Source organism: Cricetulus griseus, assembly GCF_003668045.3.
Source record: "Cricetulus griseus strain 17A/GY chromosome 1 unlocalized genomic scaffold, alternate assembly CriGri-PICRH-1.0 chr1_1, whole genome shotgun sequence".
In the NCBI taxonomy this organism is placed as follows: domain Eukaryota; kingdom Metazoa; phylum Chordata; class Mammalia; order Rodentia; family Cricetidae; genus Cricetulus; species Cricetulus griseus.
In genome coordinates, this window is record NW_023276807.1 from 98,292,779 (window position 1) to 98,315,162 (window position 22,384).

Consider the following 22,384-nt stretch of genomic DNA (forward strand, 5'->3'; position numbering starts at 1 on the left):
CCGTGTTCAGGTGCCCAGAAGTTTGAAAGGGTTCAGTTCATCATGGTGTAGAAGGCACCTGGTCACAGTGCATGCCTGTAGCTCCCAACAGCAGTCCAAGTCACAGCAAACTTCCACAACTCCAGGTAACCCTCCATGTCTAGTTCTTATGAACTAACAGCCTACCAATATACTCCTCTCAAAAAGACAATTCCTGTGATGTGGTAGACTTTGGGGAGCCCCTTTTGAGGGTCTTACCCTGCCTGGGGAGTGGAGGGGGGATGGCTAGGGGCACGTGGGATGTTGGGGGGAGGGGAGGGAGAGGGAGAAGGGATTGACATGTGAAGCAAGCTTGTTCCTAGTTTGAACTAAGAAAAAAAAAAAAAGACAATTCCTGGACTCAGCATTCCTCAGTCATTTATTGCTTTATATATTTAAGGTTCTTTATTTAAAGGGGAGTACAAATGAACTTCCAGTTTCTAGTCCAGCATATAAAGAATCTGCAAATGTCACTCTCATCATCACAACAAGAAAGTGCCAGAGTTTGGGCAGTGGGGGTGCATGCCTCTAATCCCAGCACTCAGGAGACAAAGGCAAGTGGGTCTCTGTGAGTTCAAGGCCGGCCTGGTCTACAGAGTGAGTTCCAGGACAGCCAGGGCTACACAGAGAAACCCTATCTTGAGAAACCGAAACAAACAAATACATTTTTTTTGTTTTTGTTTTTGGTTTTTGGTTTTTGAAGACAGGGTTTCTCTGTGTAGCTTTGGCGCCTATCCTGGCACTCGCTCTGGAGACCAGGCTGGCCTCGAACTCACAAAGATCCACCTGCCTCTGTCTCCTGATTGCTGGGATTAAAGGCGTGCGCCACCAATGACCAGCAAACAAATACATTTTAAAAATGAGTAAAATATTAAAGAATGAACAAAGCATTCTGTCATTCCTGATACAGGCATTTTCCTCAAAGAAAACACTTCCCCCAGGCCTAACCACCTACCTACAAGAGGGAAATTATGTAACTTCTACTCCCTCTAGCTTATAGTTCATCCTACTGACAACAAAAGAAAACAAAATCAAAGAGCACACTTAGGTTCACAGACCAGGGGCCTAATCCCAGGACTATCAACACAGCTCTCACCCATCAACTAGAAAGAACTGCAGACTTAGGACCTTAGTTAAGTGGGTTCCCTAGGAAAGAAGAAACCCAGACACCAAAGGAAATTTTAGCTTCTGGAGTGAACACTTGTAACAGTCAGAATAGCCTAACTACCTGGCAGACTACCATAAACCCTCACACTTAATCCCTCAGCCCTGTACCTAAATTTCTTGTACCTAGAGCATCTTGCCTAGAGTTTAATGACTTACAAGGCATTCGAAAAGGCAGGACCACAGTTGGGAGTCTTCACAAAAGGTGACATTTCAGACATGGCAGAGACACAGTAACTGTCAGACTGGGAATTTAAAACAACTGTCATTAGCATACTAAAGGATGAAATACAGAAAAGGAGACAGGCAAAGGAAGCAAGAAGATAGACAGTCTAAGAAGGAATCAACAGGAAATTCTAGAGATCAACAACACTGTGCATCTGTGTGAGTGTGTGTATCCATGTGCATCTGTGTGAGTGCGCGTATCCATGTGCATCTGTGCGTGTACCCATGTGCATCTGTGTGAGTGCGTGTACCCATGTGCATCTGTGTGAGTGCGTGTACCCATGAGCATCTGTGTGAGTGCGTGTACCCATGTGCATCTGTGTGAGTGCGTGTATCCATGTGCATCTGTGTGAGTGCGTGTACCCATGTGCATCTGTGTGAGTGCGTGTACCCATGTGCATCTGTGTGAGTGCGTGTACCCATGTGCATCTGTGTGAGTGCGTGTACCCATGTGCATCTGTGTGAGTGCGTGTACCCATGTGCATCTGTGTGAGTGCGTGTACCCATGTGCATCTGTGTGAGTGTGTGTACCCATGTGCATCTGTGTGAGTGCGTGTACCCATGTGCATCTGTGTGAGTGCGTGTACCCATGTGCATCTGTGTGAGTGTGTGTATCCATGTGCATCTGTGTGAGTGCGCGTATCCATGTGCATCTGTGCGTGTACCCATGTGCATCTGTGTGAGTGCGTGTACCCATGTGCATCTGTGTGAGTGCGTGTACCCATGAGCATCTGTGTGAGTGCGTGTACCCATGTGCATCTGTGTGAGTGCGTGTATCCATGTGCATCTGTGTGAGTGCGTGTACCCATGTGCATCTGTGTGAGTGCGTGTACCCATGTGCATCTGTGTGAGTGCGTGTACCCATGTGCATCTGTGTGAGTGCGTGTACCCATGTGCATCTGTGTGAGTGCGTGTACCCATGTGCATCTGTGTGAGTGCGTGTATCCATGTGCATCTGTGTGAGTGCGTGTACCCATGTGCATCTGTGTGAGTGCGTGTACCCATGTGCATCTGTGTGAGTGCGTGTACCCATGTGCATCTGTGTGAGTGCGTGTACCCATGTGCATCTGTGTGAGTGCGTGTACCCATGTGCATCTGTGTGAGTGCGTGTACCCATGTGCATCTGTGTGAGTGCGTGTACCCATGTGCATCTGTGTGAGTGCGTGTATCCATGTGCATCTGTGTGAGTGCGTGTACCCATGTGCATCTGTGTGAGTGCGTGTACCCATGTGCATCTGTGTGAGTGCGTGTACCCATGTGCATCTGTGTGAGTGCGTGTACCCATGTGCATCTGTGTGAGTGCGTGTATCCATGTGCATCTGTGTGAGTGTGTGTACCCATGTGCATCTGTGTGAGTGCGTGTATCCATGTGCACATAAATGTAACCCTTTTTAGAAAGAGAAAAATAAAGGTTAAATTGCGAAGGAAGCCACAGAGAACTAAACACTCTGTAAAAAGGCCAAAGTTAAAATACAAGACAAGAATGAAGACTGTAAAGATTTCAGAGGAAAACCTGCCAGCCTGTAACTGTGAATCCAGTAAAAGTATTCTTCAAAAGTAAAAAGAAAAAAAAAAAAAAAAGTAAAGCCACAGTCAGGTATAATGACAACACTCAAGAGGCTAAAGCAGGAGGGTCAGCACAGGTCAAGGCCAGGCCTCTGAGCTATAAGTGAGGCTCTATCTTAAAAGCAAAAGTAGGCCAGGTGTGGTGGCACATACCGGTAACCCCATCATTCCAGAGGCAAAATGAGGCAGGCAGATCTCTAGGCCACCCAACACTACTCTGTGAGACCCTGCTTCAAAAAAAAAGTGGGCGGGGGGCCACGGAGGTGGCACACACCTTTAATCTCAGCACTCAGGAGGCAGTGGCAGGCTGTGAGGCCAGCCTGGTCTCCCGGAAAGGCTCCTAAGCTACACAGAGAAACCCCCCTGTCTCGGAAAAAACAAACAAACAAACAAACAAAAAATTTCTATGTTCTTATTTTAATTGCCCTAATAGAAGCTGATTGAAAATAAAAGCAGCAGTGCACTAGAGGAGGGGAGCTTAAGAGTAAGTGAAACAAACAGCAAAAAAAAATGTTATTGGGAGGCGGGGTTGATTGAGTTCAGGATAAAACACCCTAATCTACAACTAACACTGCGTATCAACACGATGCTGGGAAGTCCAAACTGTGGAGTGTTTGAATTTTCAGGAATGCTCAACCCACCAGGCATTATGCAAAGATTCCAACACCAGAAAAACTCCAAAATCTGAATTACTTTTGGCATTTTCCCAATGAGGGTTATTCAAACTATCTTCAGTAATAAAATGGCCACAGCAACACATGAAACAGGATGGCGCACTGAAAGTGGACTGAGGTTAGTGAAATGCTTTCTGCAAATCCCAAGGCATTAAATTAAGTTAAAATAATGTCTGAATTAAACTAACATATAAATATATATGTGATATTGCCAGACTAATGAAAAACACTGTAGAAAATGCTCAAATAAAACCAGAGAAAACAGAAAGAGAAGAAAAAAGGGAAGGGAGAAGGTTAAATATAGTTAATCTACCTATATCACTATTTACTTTTGGGCATTAAGGATATACCATGTGTGAGGCCCTACATTTAATCCCCAATAAAACACACAGACATACAGACACGCACACACGGACATATACAAACGCACACACAGTGGAATGGGGAGACAGCTTAGCAAGTAAAAACACTTGCTAGCAAGCACAAGGACCTGGATACAAATCCCTAACAGGGTATCTCTGTTACCCTGGCTTTCCTGAACTGGTTGGCCTCTAACACAGAGATCATCTTGTCCCTGCCTCCCCAGTGCTGAGACTAAAAGTGAGTACCACCATGCCTGGCACAGATTTGAGCATGAGGGCACAGGTGAGTGCTTGTAGAATCCAAAGGCATGCGTCCCTCCTCATTCCTCTTCCTGCACTGTTGATCTTCCAGCATCCCCATGACAGTACTGCAATGCCAGCAACTCCAAAAGGAAGACAAAGAAAAAGCCAAGGGAGATGACTAGTTCTCCATAGAGATACTCCACATAGCTGGAAGCAGCATCATGAGAAGAGTTTCTCTTACTTCCTGTACTATTCTGCACCATGCATTTCTGATTAAGAGAGAGCTAGCCAATAAGAAGCCCGAGCCATTGGCCTGTTTATGATTAATATAAGCTTTGGTGTGTTCATTTGGGACTAAAGGGCAGCAGCACTAGGCAGAACAGAAACTCCATCTACACAGATTGAATTTTAAAGTAAACCAAGATCTAGCTATGTTCAAAAGAACCATTTTGATTATGAAGACGCATATAAATTAAGAGAAAATAGAAAAAGTCATCTTGAGCTAGTGCTCAATGAAAGAAAACCAATGTAGTTTGCTTTCAGGTAAGACGTTGGATAAGAACAGTAGCAGGACTGGAGAGTGTGGCTCAGGGGGAGAGCACTAGCTTGGTGCTCACCAGGCCACGGGCTCAATCCCCAGCACCATAGGAGGGAAATTAGAGATAAAAGAGGCAGGTAAGCTGCTGATAAAGGAGTCAATTTTGTTTTGTTTTAATTTTGTTTTGAAGACAGGGTCTCACTATGTAGCCCTGGCTATCCTGGAACTCACTATGTAGATCAGGGTAGACCTGAACTCACAGAAATCGGCCTGCCTCTGATTACTGATTGCTGGGATTAAAGACGTACTACAATGCTGGGCCAGGAGTCAATTCATCAATAAGACATAGCAATCCACAATGTGTTGTATGTCTAACCGTAGCATACCAAAAATATGTGCAAGTTAAAAGTACTGGAACTACAAGGAAAAACAGACAACTCATTATGGTTGAAACTTCAACAACCTCAATAAGAAATGGACAGATGCAGTGGCAAAAGATCAGAAGGGAGCTGGAGGGATGGCTCAGTAGTTAAGTGCTGACTGTGCAAGCTTGAGGACCTGAGTTCTACCCCCAGCACCGCCATGAGGAATAACACTCCAGTAATTCAGCTGAGGAGGCAAAGACAGAAGGGTCCCTGAAGCTCGCTGGCCATGTATGTAGTCTAGCCAAATCAGCTCCAGGTTCAGCGAGAGATGCTGTTTGAGATAAATAACATGGACAGTAATGGAGGAAGACATCTGATGCTGACCTCTGGCCTTTCCACTTGTAAACACACATTCATGTGTCCCAACCCTTGGGCCAATCAGAAGGACAGAGGTGGACCATCACTCAACTGGCTGTGCATACCAGCTACAGTCAACAGCATCCAGGACAGCAGACTGCACATTCTTCAGCTCATAGGCAACATCCATCCAAGGACCACTTTCTGGGTCATAAATACACCTTACCTTTAAAAGAGTCCAGCATACAATGTCTGCTTGCAGAAACAATCTACCAAAGGAGGAGCTCACAGGAGAACAGATAGTCTGAACATCCCAATTATCTATTAAAGAAGTAGACGCAGTAACTAAGAGTCTTCCTAAACACAGAGCCAGATTTCTGCAGCTGGTTTTACTCCAAGTGTTTACATGTAGCTTTGATCTGCCCTTTGTGATTGCTACCAGTCTCTGGTACCTTCTGTTTGAAGTCTTATCTGAGTTTCCTAAGGGTTCAAAGCCTATGCAAACTAGGTTGGGAAACCTGGCACACAAAGAGGTATCCCTTAATCAAGTATTTGCATTTGGCATTGTCCCTTTGAGAAGCTTAGTTAGAATGTTTTGAGATATGGAAATCAACCTGCTAAAGGTGTAAATGGTACAACAATAATAAAGCCCTGGACTAAGGGAGAATATCTAAGTCGACAGTGCCCCTGTAGCTGGAAAGGCTAGATTTATCCTTAAAGTCTCCTGTGTCGTCTTCTACAACCCAGGTGAACCCACACCTGTTCCACAACAATAATGAGCAGAACAGTTTGTCTTCAGTTGTGCACCTACTGCTGAACCCACTAGTTTTTTACAGACAACACCAAATCCATGGTAATGCAGGTGGCCCTGGTTAAATTAAGTGGGTCACAAAACAAAATGAACAGACAAGAATATGGGAAAAAGATGTTCAATGGGAAGTTGGTGGTGCACGACTCTAATCCCAGCATTTGGGAAGCAACAGCAGGTGGATCTCTGTGAGTTTGATGCCAGCCTAGTCTACAGAGTGACTTCCAGAACAGCTAGGACTACTGAGAAACCCTGTCTCAAAAAAAAAAAAGTTGAATGAAGACAGGGCTGTAGATAAGGTAGTCAGAGGGGGACAAGAAAAGTGGTCAGTATACATTACGTACATGTATGAAATTGCCAAGGGGCGGGCTGGAGAGATGGCTCAGAGGTTAAGAGCACTGGCTGCTCTTCCAGAGGTCCTGAGTTCAATTCCCAGCGACCACATGGTGGCTCACAACCATCCGTAATGAGATCTGGTGCCCTCTTCTGACCTGCAGGCATACATGTAGACAGAACACTATATACATAATAAATAAATAAATTAAAAAAAAAAGAAATTGCCAAGGGGCAAATTTAATTAACAAAAACATCCTGGAATAAAGCAGCAGAAATAATTTTTTGTCTGTTTTTTCTAAGCAGGGTTTCTCCATGTAGCCCTGGCTGTCCTGGAACTCAATCTGTAGAACAGGCAGGCTGGCCTTGAACTCAGAAGTCCCTCTGCCTCTGCCTCTGCCTCTGCCTCTTGAGTGCTATAATTAAAAGTGTGCACCACCATGTCCTGCTAGCAAAAATAATTCTTAAAAAGGAAAGATAATTTGCTTTTAAAACCCCTTTCATAAAACTAGCTAGTTTTATGTCAACTTCATAGAAGCCACAGTCATCTGAAGAAAAAAAAAAACAAAAAACCTTCAACTGAGAAAATGCCTCCATAAGAACCAGCTGTAGAGAATTTTCTTAATTATGGGAGAAGGCCCCACTCATTGTGGGTAGTGCCACCCCTGGGCAGGTTCTATAAGAAAGCAGGACAAGCAAACTATGGGAAGCAAACCAATAAAAAGCACTCCTCCCTGGTCTCTGTATTAGTTCCTGCCTGCAGGTTCCCTGAGTTCCTGTCCTGACTTCTCTTCATGGACTGTAAGCTGAAGGGTAAAACAAACCCTTTCTTCACCAAGTGGCTTTAGGTCATGGTGTTTATCACAGCAACAAACAGGAACTAAACAGGCAGGTACTAAGCAGAGAACAGATGATACAACTCTCACAGAAGACCACAATGCTCAGCAGTGGGCATGCTGGGAAGGACCCACAAACCCACCAAGCCTCAACAGTGCTCTAACCACCAAGGTACTGGGGACATTTGGGAAGAGGCTCTCTGGGATGGCCAGCCTCTGTATGGGAAACTGTGGGCTGTGATCACTTAGAACTGGGCCCCCAGGACAAAGAGGCTGCAGGCCAGGAACTGCACAAGCCAGGCAGGAGCAATTCACCAAGAGCAGGGTAGGCTGGGCTGGTATCATGCAGCAAGGTCAATGTGACAGTGGAGACACCTGAGTATCTGGCTCATTGAATGGTGCAGTCCCTTGGAACAAGAGAGATGGAGCCAACAGTCCACTGCATAATTTGCAAACCATATAGAAATGGGCAAGGTAAGCAGAGGGATAAAGTAAGCTTCTCTAACAAAGTACCAGCCTGACTCAATTTCTAGTTCTGAAGCAGCTCTCAAACCCTAGGTGATGGAGAGGCAGAGCCTTGAAGGAAAGGACTCCAACTTCCTGAAGGGACTTTGTTGACCTGAGTACATATAACTGAGAAAATAATGATCTTCAAAGGTTTTTGGAATAAAAGTTGTAGGTGATGTCGACACTTAGGGACAGACACTGCCAACAAGCTCTGTGTGTGGTATGGACATACGGAAGTCAGGGAATCATTGTAAGAATGGGTCTACCTCCTAGTTCCCCTGGTGACCAGCTACCCACCACTTACTGAATACAGGACACAGTCCTCATACTGGCCCTCTGACTTGTGAGCTACTCACGCAAAAGAGACCACCTGGAACCCCTAAAACTAATCTCAGCCCCACATTGCAAAGTGGTCAATCAAATCCAGTATCACTGCTCTGTGGGAAAAGAAAAGTAAGAAAGCCACACAGTAAGCATGGTATCCACTCAGACTCCCAGTACCATGAGCTAGCATCACACCAAATACACTGAGCCAAAGGTCAGTGAGTGATGGGAAATGTTTCACTTCAGGGCGGTTTTATGAGGACCACATAAGAATGTGTGTGCCAGGGCTGGAGAGATGGCTCAGAGGTTAAGAGCACTGACTGCTCTGCACCGACTGCTCTTCCAGAGGTCCTGAGTTCAATTCCCAGCAACCACATGGTGGCTCACAACCATCCATTATGAGATCTGGTGCCCTCTTCTGGTGTGCAGATATACATGGAAGCAGAATGTTGTATACATAATAAATAAATAAAATCTTTTTTTTTTTTGGTTTTTCGAGACAGGGTTTCTCTGTGAGCCCTGGCTGCCCTGGAACTCATTCTCCACCTGCCCCTGTCTCCTAAGTGCTGGGATTACAGGTGTGCACCACCACAACTGGCTTGTTATTTGCCACTTTAAATTAATGTTATCACCAATAATCCATCTCTTCCCGCCTCTGCCCAGGAGGGCCTTGAACTCTCGGGCTCAAGTGATCCTCCCCCTCATTCTCTTGAGTAGCTGGAATCACAGGAGTACATCACCTTGCTCAGCTATACATAATCTTTTCTTCCTTTTTGTTTTGGAGACAAGGTCACTAAGTACCCTTAGGTAGCCTGGAACTTCCTCTATAGATTAGGCCGGCTTTGACACTGACAGACAGACAGACAGCCACACAGACACACACACACACTGAAGTGGGGGGAAAGAAAGGGAGGGGGGAGGGCACGAATACACACAGGCTAGTTAAAAACTACTTTGATATACAGATGACATTTTTCATACAAATAAAATCGTGCAGCTCAGTGGGATAAAAGGCTTAGAAATGCAAGTGTTGAGTAGCTAATAACTAACATTGAGGTTTTAAGAAAGTGCCAGACTCCCTTCCCACATCAAGACAAGAGCTCTACATTGTCACCAGTACCAGGTGCTGTCATTGCTTTATTTTCAGCATTCTCTTAGCAGTGTGTCTGCATCTCCCTGGCAGCTAGACTGCTAGACATCCTTTCATCCCTAAATACGGCCTCACTTCTCCCCTTCGCTGCAATGTCTCTGTACTGCCCATGTTCCAACTGGATTGCTTTCACTTGAATCTGGAAAGATTTTCCTATGTTCTAGATACTATTCTTGGTCAGATATGTGGCTCCCAAATATTTCCTTTCCGTTTAGCCTATCTTCTCATCTTTCCTTTTTTGGTATGAGGACAGACCCCAGGGTCCTATGCATGCTAAGAAAACATTCTACTGCTATTTTATCCTCACACATAGACTGAAATTTTTACATTTGAAAGTCTGGATAATCAGTTTTCCTGTTATGGATCATTTCTGGTGTCATCTAAGAATTCTGCAAAGCCCGACACTATGAATTATTTTCTGTCACCCTCCAATGCCGTTACAAGTTTTACAAGTGAACCCTTAAACCCATAGCCCACTCTAAGTTGGCTCCTGTGAAGATGTAGTGTTGCACAAGGTCTCTTTTTGTCTGCATCATCCAACTGTTCCTGCATAGTTGCTGACACGCTCCTTTTCCCTCCACAGACAGCAGATCTGTGTGGTTCTTCTTCTAGGTTGCCAATACTGTTCGCCAGCCCATGTCAGCTCTCTGCAATCTTGGGAGCAGGAACACTCCAACATGACCTGACACAGAGCAGCTGACTCCTTGTCTTACTCTCTTTTTTTCTCAAAAAGAATTGTTTTAGTCACTCTTTTCTAGCCTTTGAAGACAAATTTCTGACTAATCATACTTCTGCAAAACCAGCTTGCTGAAATTTGTGACAGAAATGTTGTCAACAAGCTATTCCAATTACCTGTTTCATATTGGGTGCCCTGTGTAGTTTATGCTTTTAAAGGTGCTGGTCCACTCATATGAACTTGAGGAGAACCTTCCGGCATACAACACAGTATTTCTCTTTCACGTCTTTCCATTTCCTCAGCTGTTGTGGTTTTGTATTTAGACGTGCACTTGAGTGTGTGTGTGCACACGTGGTGTTGATGCACACGTGGAGGACAGAGGTGGCTGTTTCTCAGGAGCTGCCCACCTTGTTTGTTGAGACAGGGTTTCTCACTGGGTCATGAAAGACTGGCTATTCTTTCAGAGGCCCCACATTCCCAGCGTCCACATCAGGTGGCACACAGCCATCTCTAACTCCAGCTCCAGGGAGATCCAATGCCTCTAACCTTTGCAGGCACTGCACTCACCATCACATACCACATACACACAAGTGCGCACACACACACACACACACACACACACACACACACACACACACACACACGCATGCATGCACACACACAGACATACACACACTAAAACAACTCTAATAAAAAATTTAAAAAGACAAAAGTAGAATCCTTGTTATTGCATTATTAACACTATGTCCTCTGGTCTTCTTAAGACTAGAATACACAGCCATGTGCTGCCTAATGGTGACTTGGTCAGTGACAGCTAATACAACAATAGTTCCGTAAAATCATAAAGGCATCAAATTTTCCAAGTGCTGTCAAACATTGTGGCCACACTAATGTCACAGTGCAACACATGACTCAATTATTAGTGATACTCACGTGAACACGCCAGAATATATTAATACCTGTACAATAGTTATACGGCACATAATATGGTATTTGACAATCATAATAAATGACTGTGATGTAGATACTGTCAACTTGACAGAACCTACAATTACTTAAGAGGCAGACCTGTGGAGATGTCTGTGAGGGATTCTCTAGACTCGGTAAACAGAAGTGTGAAGACCCTAACTGCAGGCTGCACAACACCATCCCATGTCCTGGGATCCTAAACTGAATAAAAAGGAGACAGTGAGCTAAGCACCAGCATACATCTCCCTCTGCTTCCTGACTAGGAGTACCATGTGACCAGCTGCCTTGTGCTCTTGACTTCCCTGTTGTAATGATGAACCCTCAAACTACAAGCCAAAATAAAACCTCCCTAAGTTTTTTATCAACTATTTTGTCATAACAAAGAGAAAAGTGCCTAATATAACTATGTTACTGATCTGCGTATTTACTACGCTATACTTTTTAGAATTTTTTGAGTGTGCTCCTATCTAAAGTAGTTTACAATCAAATGTAGAGGCACACCTGTAATTTCATCACTTGGGAGGCTGAGGAAGGAGGCCCTTCAGTTAAGGGAAGTCTGAGATACATAGTGAGATACTGTCTCAAAAAAAGCAAAGCAGGGCTGCAGAGATGGCTCACCACCAGTTCCACAGGATCCCACCCCCTCTTCTGGCCTCTAAGGGTACTGCATGCACTTGGTGCACAGACATGTAAATATGACATCCATACACAGAAAGTTAATCAATCCAATAAAAAAATTTAAAGCAAACCCAAAACCCAGTTTGTTATTAGTTAAAAGCGGTTCACCAGCAGCCAACAGTAGCCTCATTCATCGCCTGTTTACCCCATTTTGTTGTAAAATCAAGAACACAATGAGTAACTAAAGCACCCATGTACATGTAGGTTCCAACACTGTGATTTTTATAACAATGAAGCTATCCAACAATGCTTTTCTCAGAATATGATCCACTGTCAAGCCAAACACAATGCCCACAGGTGCTCTTACTTCCGGATTCACAACTGTCTTATTCATGCTTATATTCTCTTGCGCTCAACCTTTTGGTTAAAAGTGTGCCTCAAATGTGTATTTCTCCTCTGCTGCCTGTGCTAAAAAAAACAAGGCCCTGAAAAGCTGACTGAAGATGTAAAGCCTAGACTTTCCATCGGCTGGGCTCTACTCAAGCTGAGTGGGTGGTAATTCCCGAGGTAGTATGGAACTCCTCAGCTTCCCCATCAAGGAGAAGCTACACTTGATTGTACACTGTGGAGAGGCCCCTGTTCACAGACATTCTGGAAGCCTGAACATAAAAGGCGTTGTGGAGTAGCACCATCACTAACAGGCCTAACTTAACTTCCCCACCTTCTTCAGCCTGTGCCAGGTAGCAGGATATCCAATGCCCCACCTCCCAGTGTAGAGGCTGCTGACTAATCCATCCCTGGATACTCAGTCACCCCAGGCACCTCCTGAGCCACTGGACTCTGTCCTCTTCAGGGACCCAACCCAGCTGGGTCCACAAACTCACCTTCACTGGCTTCCTTCTTCCCACTTACGTTCTTCCACAGCCTGTCACCTTTCCTATTTGCTCTGAACTTAGGGCTTTATATACTTTTATTAGTTTATTTTCATTTTAGGGGCTATCACACAGCTTGACCAGTCTCTTTGAGACATAAGATGTTAAGTATTCAGTCTAAGGATCTGGACCCTGAACATGCAATGGCTCCAGAGCCTGGAATAAGCTCGTGTTGTCATCTGCAAATTGGGGGAGACATGGTTCCCATGTTCTACAAGCCTTTTCTGGTGACAGAACACAACATCCATGGCCTTCAAGAGATAGAGTAACAAACACACTACCACAAAGGATCAGAAACTAGAGTTAAGGACAGGCTGGGTTTGCAGTTTTCCGGTTATTATCCAGAGGCAAGACAATGGGTAGGACACAGGCTAGCTTACTTATGTGGAGCTGGCAATGAACTGTTTGGCAGGAGTGCCCTGTGGCCCATGATGACTTACCTTCACCTCCTTCTCAATATAGTCGCTCAGCAGTCTGTCTGGCTCGACGCGCTCGGGTAATGCCAACACCACAGTGTGCAGAGGGCGCCTCTCTGTCAACTTCTCATGGGCTTTCTTATCTCTACTCTTTTCACCTTTTAGGAATACTCGTTTAAATGGCGACACAATTCCAGGCTGCAGGCAGAAACGGCAATGATTGGAGTTCATTATTCACACTTTTGTGTTGTACCTACTAACAAACAGAAGTGGCCAAAACAATTAGCACAGTCACCATGAAAATGGGACTGACCATTCCAGCCTGTGAGAAAGGACCAAGAACACATGAGGCTGAGGCATGGATCTACAGCCAGCTCACATGCCATGATAGGGTAGTGTCCAAGCAGACTCGGCATGGAGGACAGACAGACAGACAGGGAACAATCCCCCAGAAGACAGTAGCATAGGCGAGCGCTCCAACTCCTCCCAGCTCTGTGAGGCCATGTCATCACAGCTGAGACAGCAAGCGGGGCAGGGGTTGCCACCTACAAAGGCTTCTCAGTAGCCAAGGTCAAGTGAGCACTAAGAAGTTCACGCCATAACAGACCAGGTTCTCATGCAGCTCCTTCCCTCTGCTAGAGCTCCAAGCTGCCACCAACTTTCACAGCCTCAACCTACATGCAATCAAATTGAACTTGTGAGATAGGGAAAGGGGAAGCAAACCCAGTACCTCCTACCACCACAACAGAAGCTATCCCTAGCTGTGTGGAAAGATGGCACTGCCAGCCATTTCATCACTCAGGGAAACCAACACAGAAACCAAGACACTTAAATGTGTCCTCTGCAGCAATAGGTCACAGAGACCAAAGCCATGAGCAATGCAAGAAAGAAAGGATGTCCCAGCCATTTTCTCTCTAATACAGTAGACAGCTCAGAGAGGTATCAACAACACTTCTGAGGTTCACCCACTACATGGCTGGTATCCAGGCAGTAGCTGGGAAACCATAGCAGACTCAGCTCTGACCTCCCCTTAATCCCCCAAACTAGTAACAAACAAACAAATGTATAGAATAAATTATCAACAGGACTCATATAGCACAAGACTCCCAGGAGACCCTACATGTGGGCTGCTCCCCAGCCTCACTCTCAGACCCAGCTCTCTGGCACTAGGCAAGAAACCAACAAGCAAACAAGACTCATCCAGACTCAGAAAACCACCCTGACACCTTTCCTGTGCCTGCTGCCTCCTGCCATGGACAGCTTCCTTGCCCCTCGGCTTCATATCCTTGGCCCTTTGACATCTGGGTTTTATTCCACTGATCCACTGAAGTGAACACAGATCCAGGAAGCCCATTCAACAGTCAAAACAGTCTTGGTGTTTGGTGCTTTGGTGAGAGCTTCGCATTCAATGCCACCATGCCTGCTGCTTTCCCGAAAGCTTCCCTCCAACATAGGACTCAGGCTTCACCACACAATTCTCCAGGCTCAAGCTCACTTGCTCTGATGTGGTCTGAGCTACCCTGCTTCCCACCCTAGACAGTCAGCTGAGCTCTGTTGTCTCTAAAATGAGCCATAATCTTTGCAAGGCACCATGGCAAGCTTCAGAAAGCTCTCGGCAAGTATCTCATACATTGTAAATAAGCAAAACGGAGTCAGCAGCTATTTCTATAACTATTTTACTTGACAATCCATCTCCTCTTCAAACGTCTTTATAGACCAGCATCAAAGTCACCATGACCACAGATTGAATAATAAAGTGGGCCAGCATCTACCACCTCTGCATCCACGCACCTAGGTAGGACAAGATTTCGGCCCAGAGCCCTGCAAAACATTTCCACTCATGTGAGCTGATTCTATCACCTTGCATCTCCCTCCTAGACCGCAAATAGTCTGTCATTGACCCCGAAGCACACTCAAGAGTGTACCCCAGGCAGCTTTTGGCACTTCTTGCCAGTGTGGAGAAGGGTGAAATAAGATGGTGGGAACTACAACAGTTGGAGCTGGGTGATGAGCACAGGAGCTTCAGTTACTTTTTTGAGACAGGGTCTCATGTAGCTCAGGCTGGTTTCAAACTCACTGTATAGCTTAAAAGGACTCTGTATTACAGCCCTGTCTCCAGCTCCCAAGTGCTAGGACTACAGGTTTGCACCATGAGACCCACCTGCTGGGCAGGTGCTATACCATATGAGCCATATCCCTAGCACTTCCATTTTTAAGAATGTATATTTGCATAACAGTACATACTTGAGAAGGATGAAGAACTGATACCTATTGATGCCCACACCTAAACTATGACAAGATATAAACACAAAAAGTCATGAGAACCAAGACTCTGCAGAAGATGACAAACAGCAGAAAGGACAGAGGCACTTTTAAAAGAGTTAGCCTTTGAAGACCAATCTGCCAGGTCCCCACTCTGAGGTAAGTGAAGATTGGCTGTCTCTGGGAGCCTTCCAGGCTCATTCTCAAGCTCCCACAGCTTTCTTTCAGCCCCAGGATGAGTTTAGGTAAGTGTTGGACAGGGCAGGGCACTTGGACAAGATGATCTCAGTGTGGGATTCATTCAGGAGAACAGTGGAAAATGTCACTTGAGACTTACCAGACAACCTCATGGTGAACTGCAGGCTAGAACTGACCCCCAAATTTAGTGACATATTTGGGCAATGTAAAAATCATGCTCTATCTCCCCAGTAAAGACAGCTGTGATTTCCTCACTGAGGCACCACCTTTGACTGTATGGAATTCAAATTATGCCAAATGTGTACACTTGATCACTTCTTTTTTCTGAGTTTTTTTTTTTTTGTGTTGTTGTTTTGTTTTTTGAGACAGGGTTTCTCTATAGGTTTGGAGACTGTCCTGGACTCTCTTAGAAGAGCAGGCTGGCCTCAAACTCACAGAGATCCACCTGTCTCTGCCAAGTGCTGGTATTAAAGGCATGTGCCACACCGCCCAGCTTTCCTGAGTTCTTGAGCATTCATGTGTTCATGGTCTATGAACCTGACCCTCCAGAAGTATCATCCCCACAGCCACAGTTCACTTTGGACAGAAGACAGTGTTGATCCCCACCCACTCCCCCTGTAGCTTCAGAGCTCCTTCCCTCAACAACAGTTCCTTGCAGTGGACAGTGACTAAAGGCTGGCTCTGGTAGGCCAGTGGCTCAGCTCTGTCAGTCTGCCCTTTTTCCAGAAATTGTCTGTTAGTCCAACTCATTACTAACTCACACATGGAAGCAACAGGAAACCAACTGTGAAACCAGAAGTTTGCCAAGATCAATCTACCCAAGAAGCTCTCACCAAATCAACAGACCCACAGCCCACAGGCCACTTATACTGTTAATGTAACAGCGATACACAGCTCATAAAATAGTCTGTGTTGGCAAGGATCATGGGTGTGTCTTATAATCCTAGCCCAAAAGATAGACTCTGCAATAAGGTGACATTGGCTAGAACTCTTGAAAACAAAGAAACCAGGGTAGCCCCTGGTGCTGCTGCATACGCCTCTCATGGCTTTGAGGGTCCATTCTTTCCGGCTCTACACATGCCCAGTCAAGTGCCCTACCACTGAGCCATATCCCCAGCCCTGCCTTTGGAAGCTTGTGTGACCTCCAGCATCCAGTATGTAGCCTGTACAGGCTACAATAAGTAATAAATCCCAATGCATAGCCTTTATTTTGTGTGCCCACCATACCAGGAATCCAAGATGGGATAGTCCCTGCCCTCAAAAGGGCTATAGTGAAGCAGAAAAACTAGGACAAGAGCAGAGTAAGTGCAACTAAACTCACAGTAAAAACAGCCAGCAGCCGAGCAGATGTTGAAAGCCTACTGTAATGTTAAGCCACCCATGTGGGGGCTACCCTAAACAGCTAGGAACAAGGAGAGACAAACAGAAGCAATGTCACCCTTGGCTCACACACACGCTAGCCAAAGACGTGCAATCCCCAAATTCCAAGCCTGAGTCATGTGGCGGCACTCCAGTGCCTGTTGGAATTGGGCCTTCGGATCTAACCAAGCACAGAGACTTTGGATTGCAATATCCCCCGTTACCCATGGCCCCACTTTCCTAGATTTCAGTTACCCACAGCCAACTGTAATTGTAAGTATTAGATGGAGAATTCCAGAAATTAACAGTTCATTAGTTTGAAATACATTTACTACAAGACATTGTTACAACTGCTACTCAATAATGTCCAGTGCCCATCTCGTACTACACTAGAACTTCAGCACAGGAGAAAAGTCTATTAGACACTGCATGAAGCCCTGGTTTAATCTCCAGTGCCACAGAAAGAAAAAAAGACGTATGGGGGTTGGGTTATGTGGTTAGAAACCTAAAAGCCACCACCACCACAAAACCATCACAACTACCCAGAGAACTATGATAATACACCCCATGATGTTGGTACACCCTGTGACAATGGCACTTGGAAGCAGGGGGACTTAGAGTTTGATGCTAGCCTGGGGTACACAGGGAGATCCTATCTTAAAAATATACAAATCTCTGAAACTAACTCACTCTGGTGTTTTCATGTAGTGACTCTGCCCTCCACATGCACTGTTGCATAGGCAAGGACACAGACAGACAGACACACATGCAAACCAAATGAATGAAATGTTAGCATTTTAAATATATATATATATATATATCCCTGAAAAGAGCCAATACCTCTAGACTCCTGGAGCCAAAGTATTCTGGAGATGGTGCTAGCAAGCCCAAGACAGAAGAACGGAGCAAACTAAGGTACAAAGGGTGCACTTGTGATTTAATCTTCACCATCAACTACTAGGTAGATTTCATCTTATCCTAAGACTACCTCAGTGCTCAAAGCCAAAGGTCCTATGCTGCTTGCCACATGCCACAGAGTGGCTGTAACAGTGAAAGTGAAGGCACTGTCCCCTCCCCCTAATCTAACAGGAAGACAGAGCAATTGCACCGAGACAGTCAGAGCAGGCCGGGGAGGAATGAGGGACCGGAAGAGGCTCGGAGGTCAATGTGAGGGTCTGAGAAGAGGCCTGTGGACAGGACAAGAGAGCAGCAGGAACTAGTCCCTACAGATCCCACCTGTCACTCCTCACACATCACATCCTGCCCAGGCTGCAACTTATACAAACTCTAACATAAAGAATTCCCAGCTGAAGCTGGCATGGTGGCACACACCTTTAAACCCAGCACTCTGGAGGCAGAGGCAGGAGATCTCTGTGAATTCCAGGCCAGCCAGGGGCTGCACAGTGAGACCTTGCCTCAAAAAAAATGCAAAAACAAGGAGGTCCTTCTGCTGACCCTGCTGCCTGCCTCACTGACGGCAACCAGCTTCAAAATCCCAATAACCTCATAAAACTTGGTGAGGTGACCCAGGCCTACCACCACAGGCCTACAGAGACGGAGACAGGAAGATCAGAAGTTCAAGGTCATCCTCAACCAATACCAGCCTGGGATATATGAGACCCTGAGAAAGGGAAAGGTAGGAAGGGGGGAGGGGTGAGAAAGGAAAGGAAGTCCTGCAGCCCCAACCAATGGAAAAAGGACCAAGACAATGGACACAATATGGCCAGCATACATCCCTAAACCAGGACTCCCAAGTTCAAGAGGAATAGAATCAAATGGGGTCTCTGCTCCACTGGTAAGTCCACAGGAGTCTCAATGTCCACAGAGGGCTATGCTGGGAGTAGGCCAGGGTCCATACTGGCAGCCTAGTCCTGTTATGCACTCATGGATAAAGTCCCAGATCTGAGTTCCCTCAATTTCTCAACCTTGCCCCACAACCATTTTTCAGCTGTGATCTTAGAACTCAATGAACTACAAGTCCACAGAAAAATAATTTCCCTGGAAGACATAAATCCATGGCCTCTCATTCCTTAAGAGTGCAACAGTGAGTACCTCAGCTAGACAGAACAGCTTTTCATTCGCAGGCCCAATCCTTGCCCCCACACTCCTCCAGCACATCTTCTTCTAGTCTCAGCCTGGGAAGCTAGTAAATAAGCTCCACCCAGCATTTTAGAGCAGGGCTCAGGGTCCCAGTGTGCAAGCAATCCTGGAAGCAGCATGGATGTCAGTCCCTACAAGGATATTCCTTTTTACACTGGATATGAACCTACCTCGTTCTCCATGGGAGATCTCCTGGGCACTCAGAGAAGTTTCCTTGGAGGAATCCTGGTTCCTCCCTTTCTGCCGACAGTTGCTGTGTGTCTCCTAGCCCTTCTGAACTGGTTGAAAATATGATCAGATGCTAAGCCCTCCCTCTAAAAAAAACACGGGAGTGCACAGGAAGACCAGAAACCACAGCTTCCTTCTGCAAAGCTTACTGAAGTTGTTTACAGTTTTTAGAAAGCTTGAAGAGCCACAGCACCCAGAAGCTGTTGGCCAATTCCAAGAAGACTGAAGACAAATGAGACACACTGTGAACCAGTCAACGTCCCTCCACTGCTCAGAGCAGAAGCCCACAGGCAGCCTGAGTCCATGTCCATCCAACTCAGTGCAATCAACTGATGGATGTTACTTTGGAAGTCTGACCATTCTGTAACTTGAAGTGCCAAAGACAAACAAGCAGGAGGCAGACATTGCAGGACTACGGCTATGGTCCTGGTGGCAGGAGGACAAAGACAAGCCTGCTCCACCAAGCTGTTCCACCACTTGTCAACAGCAGCAAGACCTTTTGTATTTCCAGGTGTGCCCAGGAGAAGGGTGCTCAGTCTATAGCTACCTAGGCCAGCAGACTCTTAAATTTAAGTCACCAACTTACAACAAAACAATGTGTGTTCATAAGCAAGTTTGATTTAATTGCCTCAAAGTTAAACTTCCTCATCCAGGAAAGGAGAAGTTAAGTTTGTTACCCATAAAAGATTCTTGCAGCCGGATGGTGGTGGTACATACCTTTAATCCCAGCAAAGGCAGGCAGACCTCTGAGTTTGAGGTAAGCCCAGTCTACAGAGTGAGTTCCTGGACAACCAGGGTTACACAGAGAAATCCTGTCTAAAAAATCAAAACAAAACAAAAAAGGCCCTTACAATTTAATATTTCAGAATGGCTTACAAATAGTAATGGCTACTTAACTGGCTAATTAGTATAGGCATATATACATGTATTTAGACCAATAAATGAATGTAACAAAAGGCAGACGTTCCTAGCCCAATTGTAAATCAAGCCCCCAATGAATCCCTCATAAATTAAGTCAAAATGCACTTAGCCCACCACCACCTCTTAACGTGTTCAGAACACCTACATCAGCCCCATTAAACACCATCTAACACCTAACCCAAAAGTGGGTGTTTTATATAATCTAATCAATTCTATATACTGAAAGTGAAAACTTCTTGGGAACAATTGTGTGGGTAGCTTTTGTGTCATCATAAAGCTGAAATTCATTAAGTGAAACCATCCTATGAGGATGTGCAGTCACCATTTTATTAATTTCAGGATGAACCGAATCAAAAGGCTAACATATTCAATTGCTCTTTGTCCATAAAAGGGGCAATTTCATAAGGTTTTGCTTCATTGACCCACAACAAATAAAGTTTAATCCTTCCTAGTTCCAAAACCTTGTTACTGTAGACTATTCTGTGTTTCAGTTATTCACTTGTGTGTCAAAAAAAGCAAAAACCTCAGAAAGCACAGAAGAGTGGGCTTACTGTCCCACACACTCATGACTCAGTACCTGCCACCACCTGGCCTACCTCGACCTCTTTAAAACCCATAGCAGTCACTCTCAGGCTCCTTTCTAGGTGGTGCCTTTACAGAAAGGAACCAGACAACACTGATCCTCAGACAGGTGTGTGGTGTGTGGTGTGTGTGTGTGTGTGTGTGTGTGTGTGTGTGTGTGTGTGTGTGTGTGTGTGTGTGTGTGTCCATGTCCAAGGGAGACATCAGGAGGCCATCTTGCTTTTTATTCCAGTTGGCCCCTCACTGACCCTCAGACAGGGGTGTGTGTGTGTGTGTGTGTGTGTGTGTGTGTGTGTGTGTGTGTGTGTGTGTGTGTGTTCAAGGGAGACATCAGGAAGCCACCTTGCCTTTTTATTCCAGTGAGCCCCTCCGAGGGAGACAGGCATGACTAAGAAGGTAATTAACATGTTACTAACACTAATCCACTAATCAACACTACGCAAAGAACAGTGGGTCAGCATAAAAGAGTAAAGCTACAGAGCAGACAGCAGGAGGCACCAGGGCAAGCGGTTTAAGGGTTTAAGAACTACCAACCACCTCACGGGCTGGAGAGATGGCTCAGAGGTTTGGCTTCCAGAGGTCCTGAGTTCAATTCCCAGCAACCACATGATGGTTCACAACCATCTATATTGAGACCTGGTGCCCTCTTCTGGCATGCAGGTGTACATGCAGACAGAACACTATATACATAATAAATAAATCTAAAAAAGAAAAAACACACACACACACACACACACAAGACCAGGCAGCTAAAGGAAAGAGAACAAACACACCAACCTAGAAGTCACAAAAAGTTCATTGGGGGGAGGGAGAGGTAATGGGGATTGACATGTAAAACAATCTTGTTTCTAAATTAAATAAAAAAAAATTTTAAAGAAAAAAAAGTTCATTAGGATAATAAAACAGACAGAGCTAAGACCAGAATGAGTAGACAGACTGGGATTGGTTGAGATCTGCCTGCTGCTTATATTAATAAAAAAAAAGGTTGTTTTTATTTTGTGTTGTTCAGATTGAAGCCCCAGGGCCTTGTACATGTAAATATGCATTCCACCCCTAGACCCACTATGACTTTTACAAGTAAATCTTTGTGTCAGGAATGATGGCACACACCTGCAGTCTCAGCAGTTGAGAGGCAGGCAGCTTTGGTTACACAGTGAGTACAGTGCAGCAAAACACTAGTCATTCTCAGCAAAAGAATCCTAGCTGAAAACTGTGTTCTGGGCTGGAGAGATGGCTTGGCTATTAAAGGCTAGTCTCACAACCAAAAATACTATGTTCTAAACGGGACACGGTACGTACTTTCAATTCCAGCAAGAGAGACAGGCTGGCAGATTTCTGTGAGTTCAAGACCAGATAACCTGGTCTTTATAGCAAATTCCAGGCCAGCTGAAGATATGCAGCAAGACCCTGCCTCAAAACATACAATAAAAATCCACTGTTCACTAAGTGATTATGGACTTTTAATCTTCTCAATCTAAGCTTTGTAGAGGTTTGTTTTCTCTTTTATTACCTAAGTTTCTACTTAATGCTCTGGGGTTTGCCTTTTGGCCTGAAGTCTAGTAAAATATTTCTACCTGGTCTTTACAGGAAGGTTATTTTTGTGTATTTTTTAAGATTTATTTTATTATGTGTGTAGTATTTTGTCTACATGTA

The 22,384-nt window shown here is 45.2% G+C and overlaps 1 protein-coding gene across 3 annotated transcripts in view; it reads right to left on the reverse strand.

Annotated features, from left to right (window-relative positions):
- The window catches only part of Ccm2 (CCM2 scaffold protein), a 55,870-nt gene that overhangs the window by 17,439 nt on the left and 16,047 nt on the right, over positions 1–22,384 (reverse strand). Inside the window, exons 1-2 of one of the 3 annotated variants that reach the window (XM_027388149.2) lie at positions 19,171–19,323; positions 13,106–13,279 (exon numbers count right to left, since the gene is read on the reverse strand). The exons of 1 other annotated variant lie outside the window; for it this stretch is intronic. In XM_027388149.2, coding sequence (XP_027243950.1) covers positions 13,106–13,279; positions 19,171–19,182 — 186 coding nt within the window. In that variant the 5' untranslated portion in view covers positions 19,183–19,323. Of the gene's footprint in view, positions 1–13,105; positions 13,280–19,170; positions 19,324–22,384 lie in introns of those variants that run through there. One more of the 3 variants, XM_027388148.2, reaches the window with a different exon arrangement.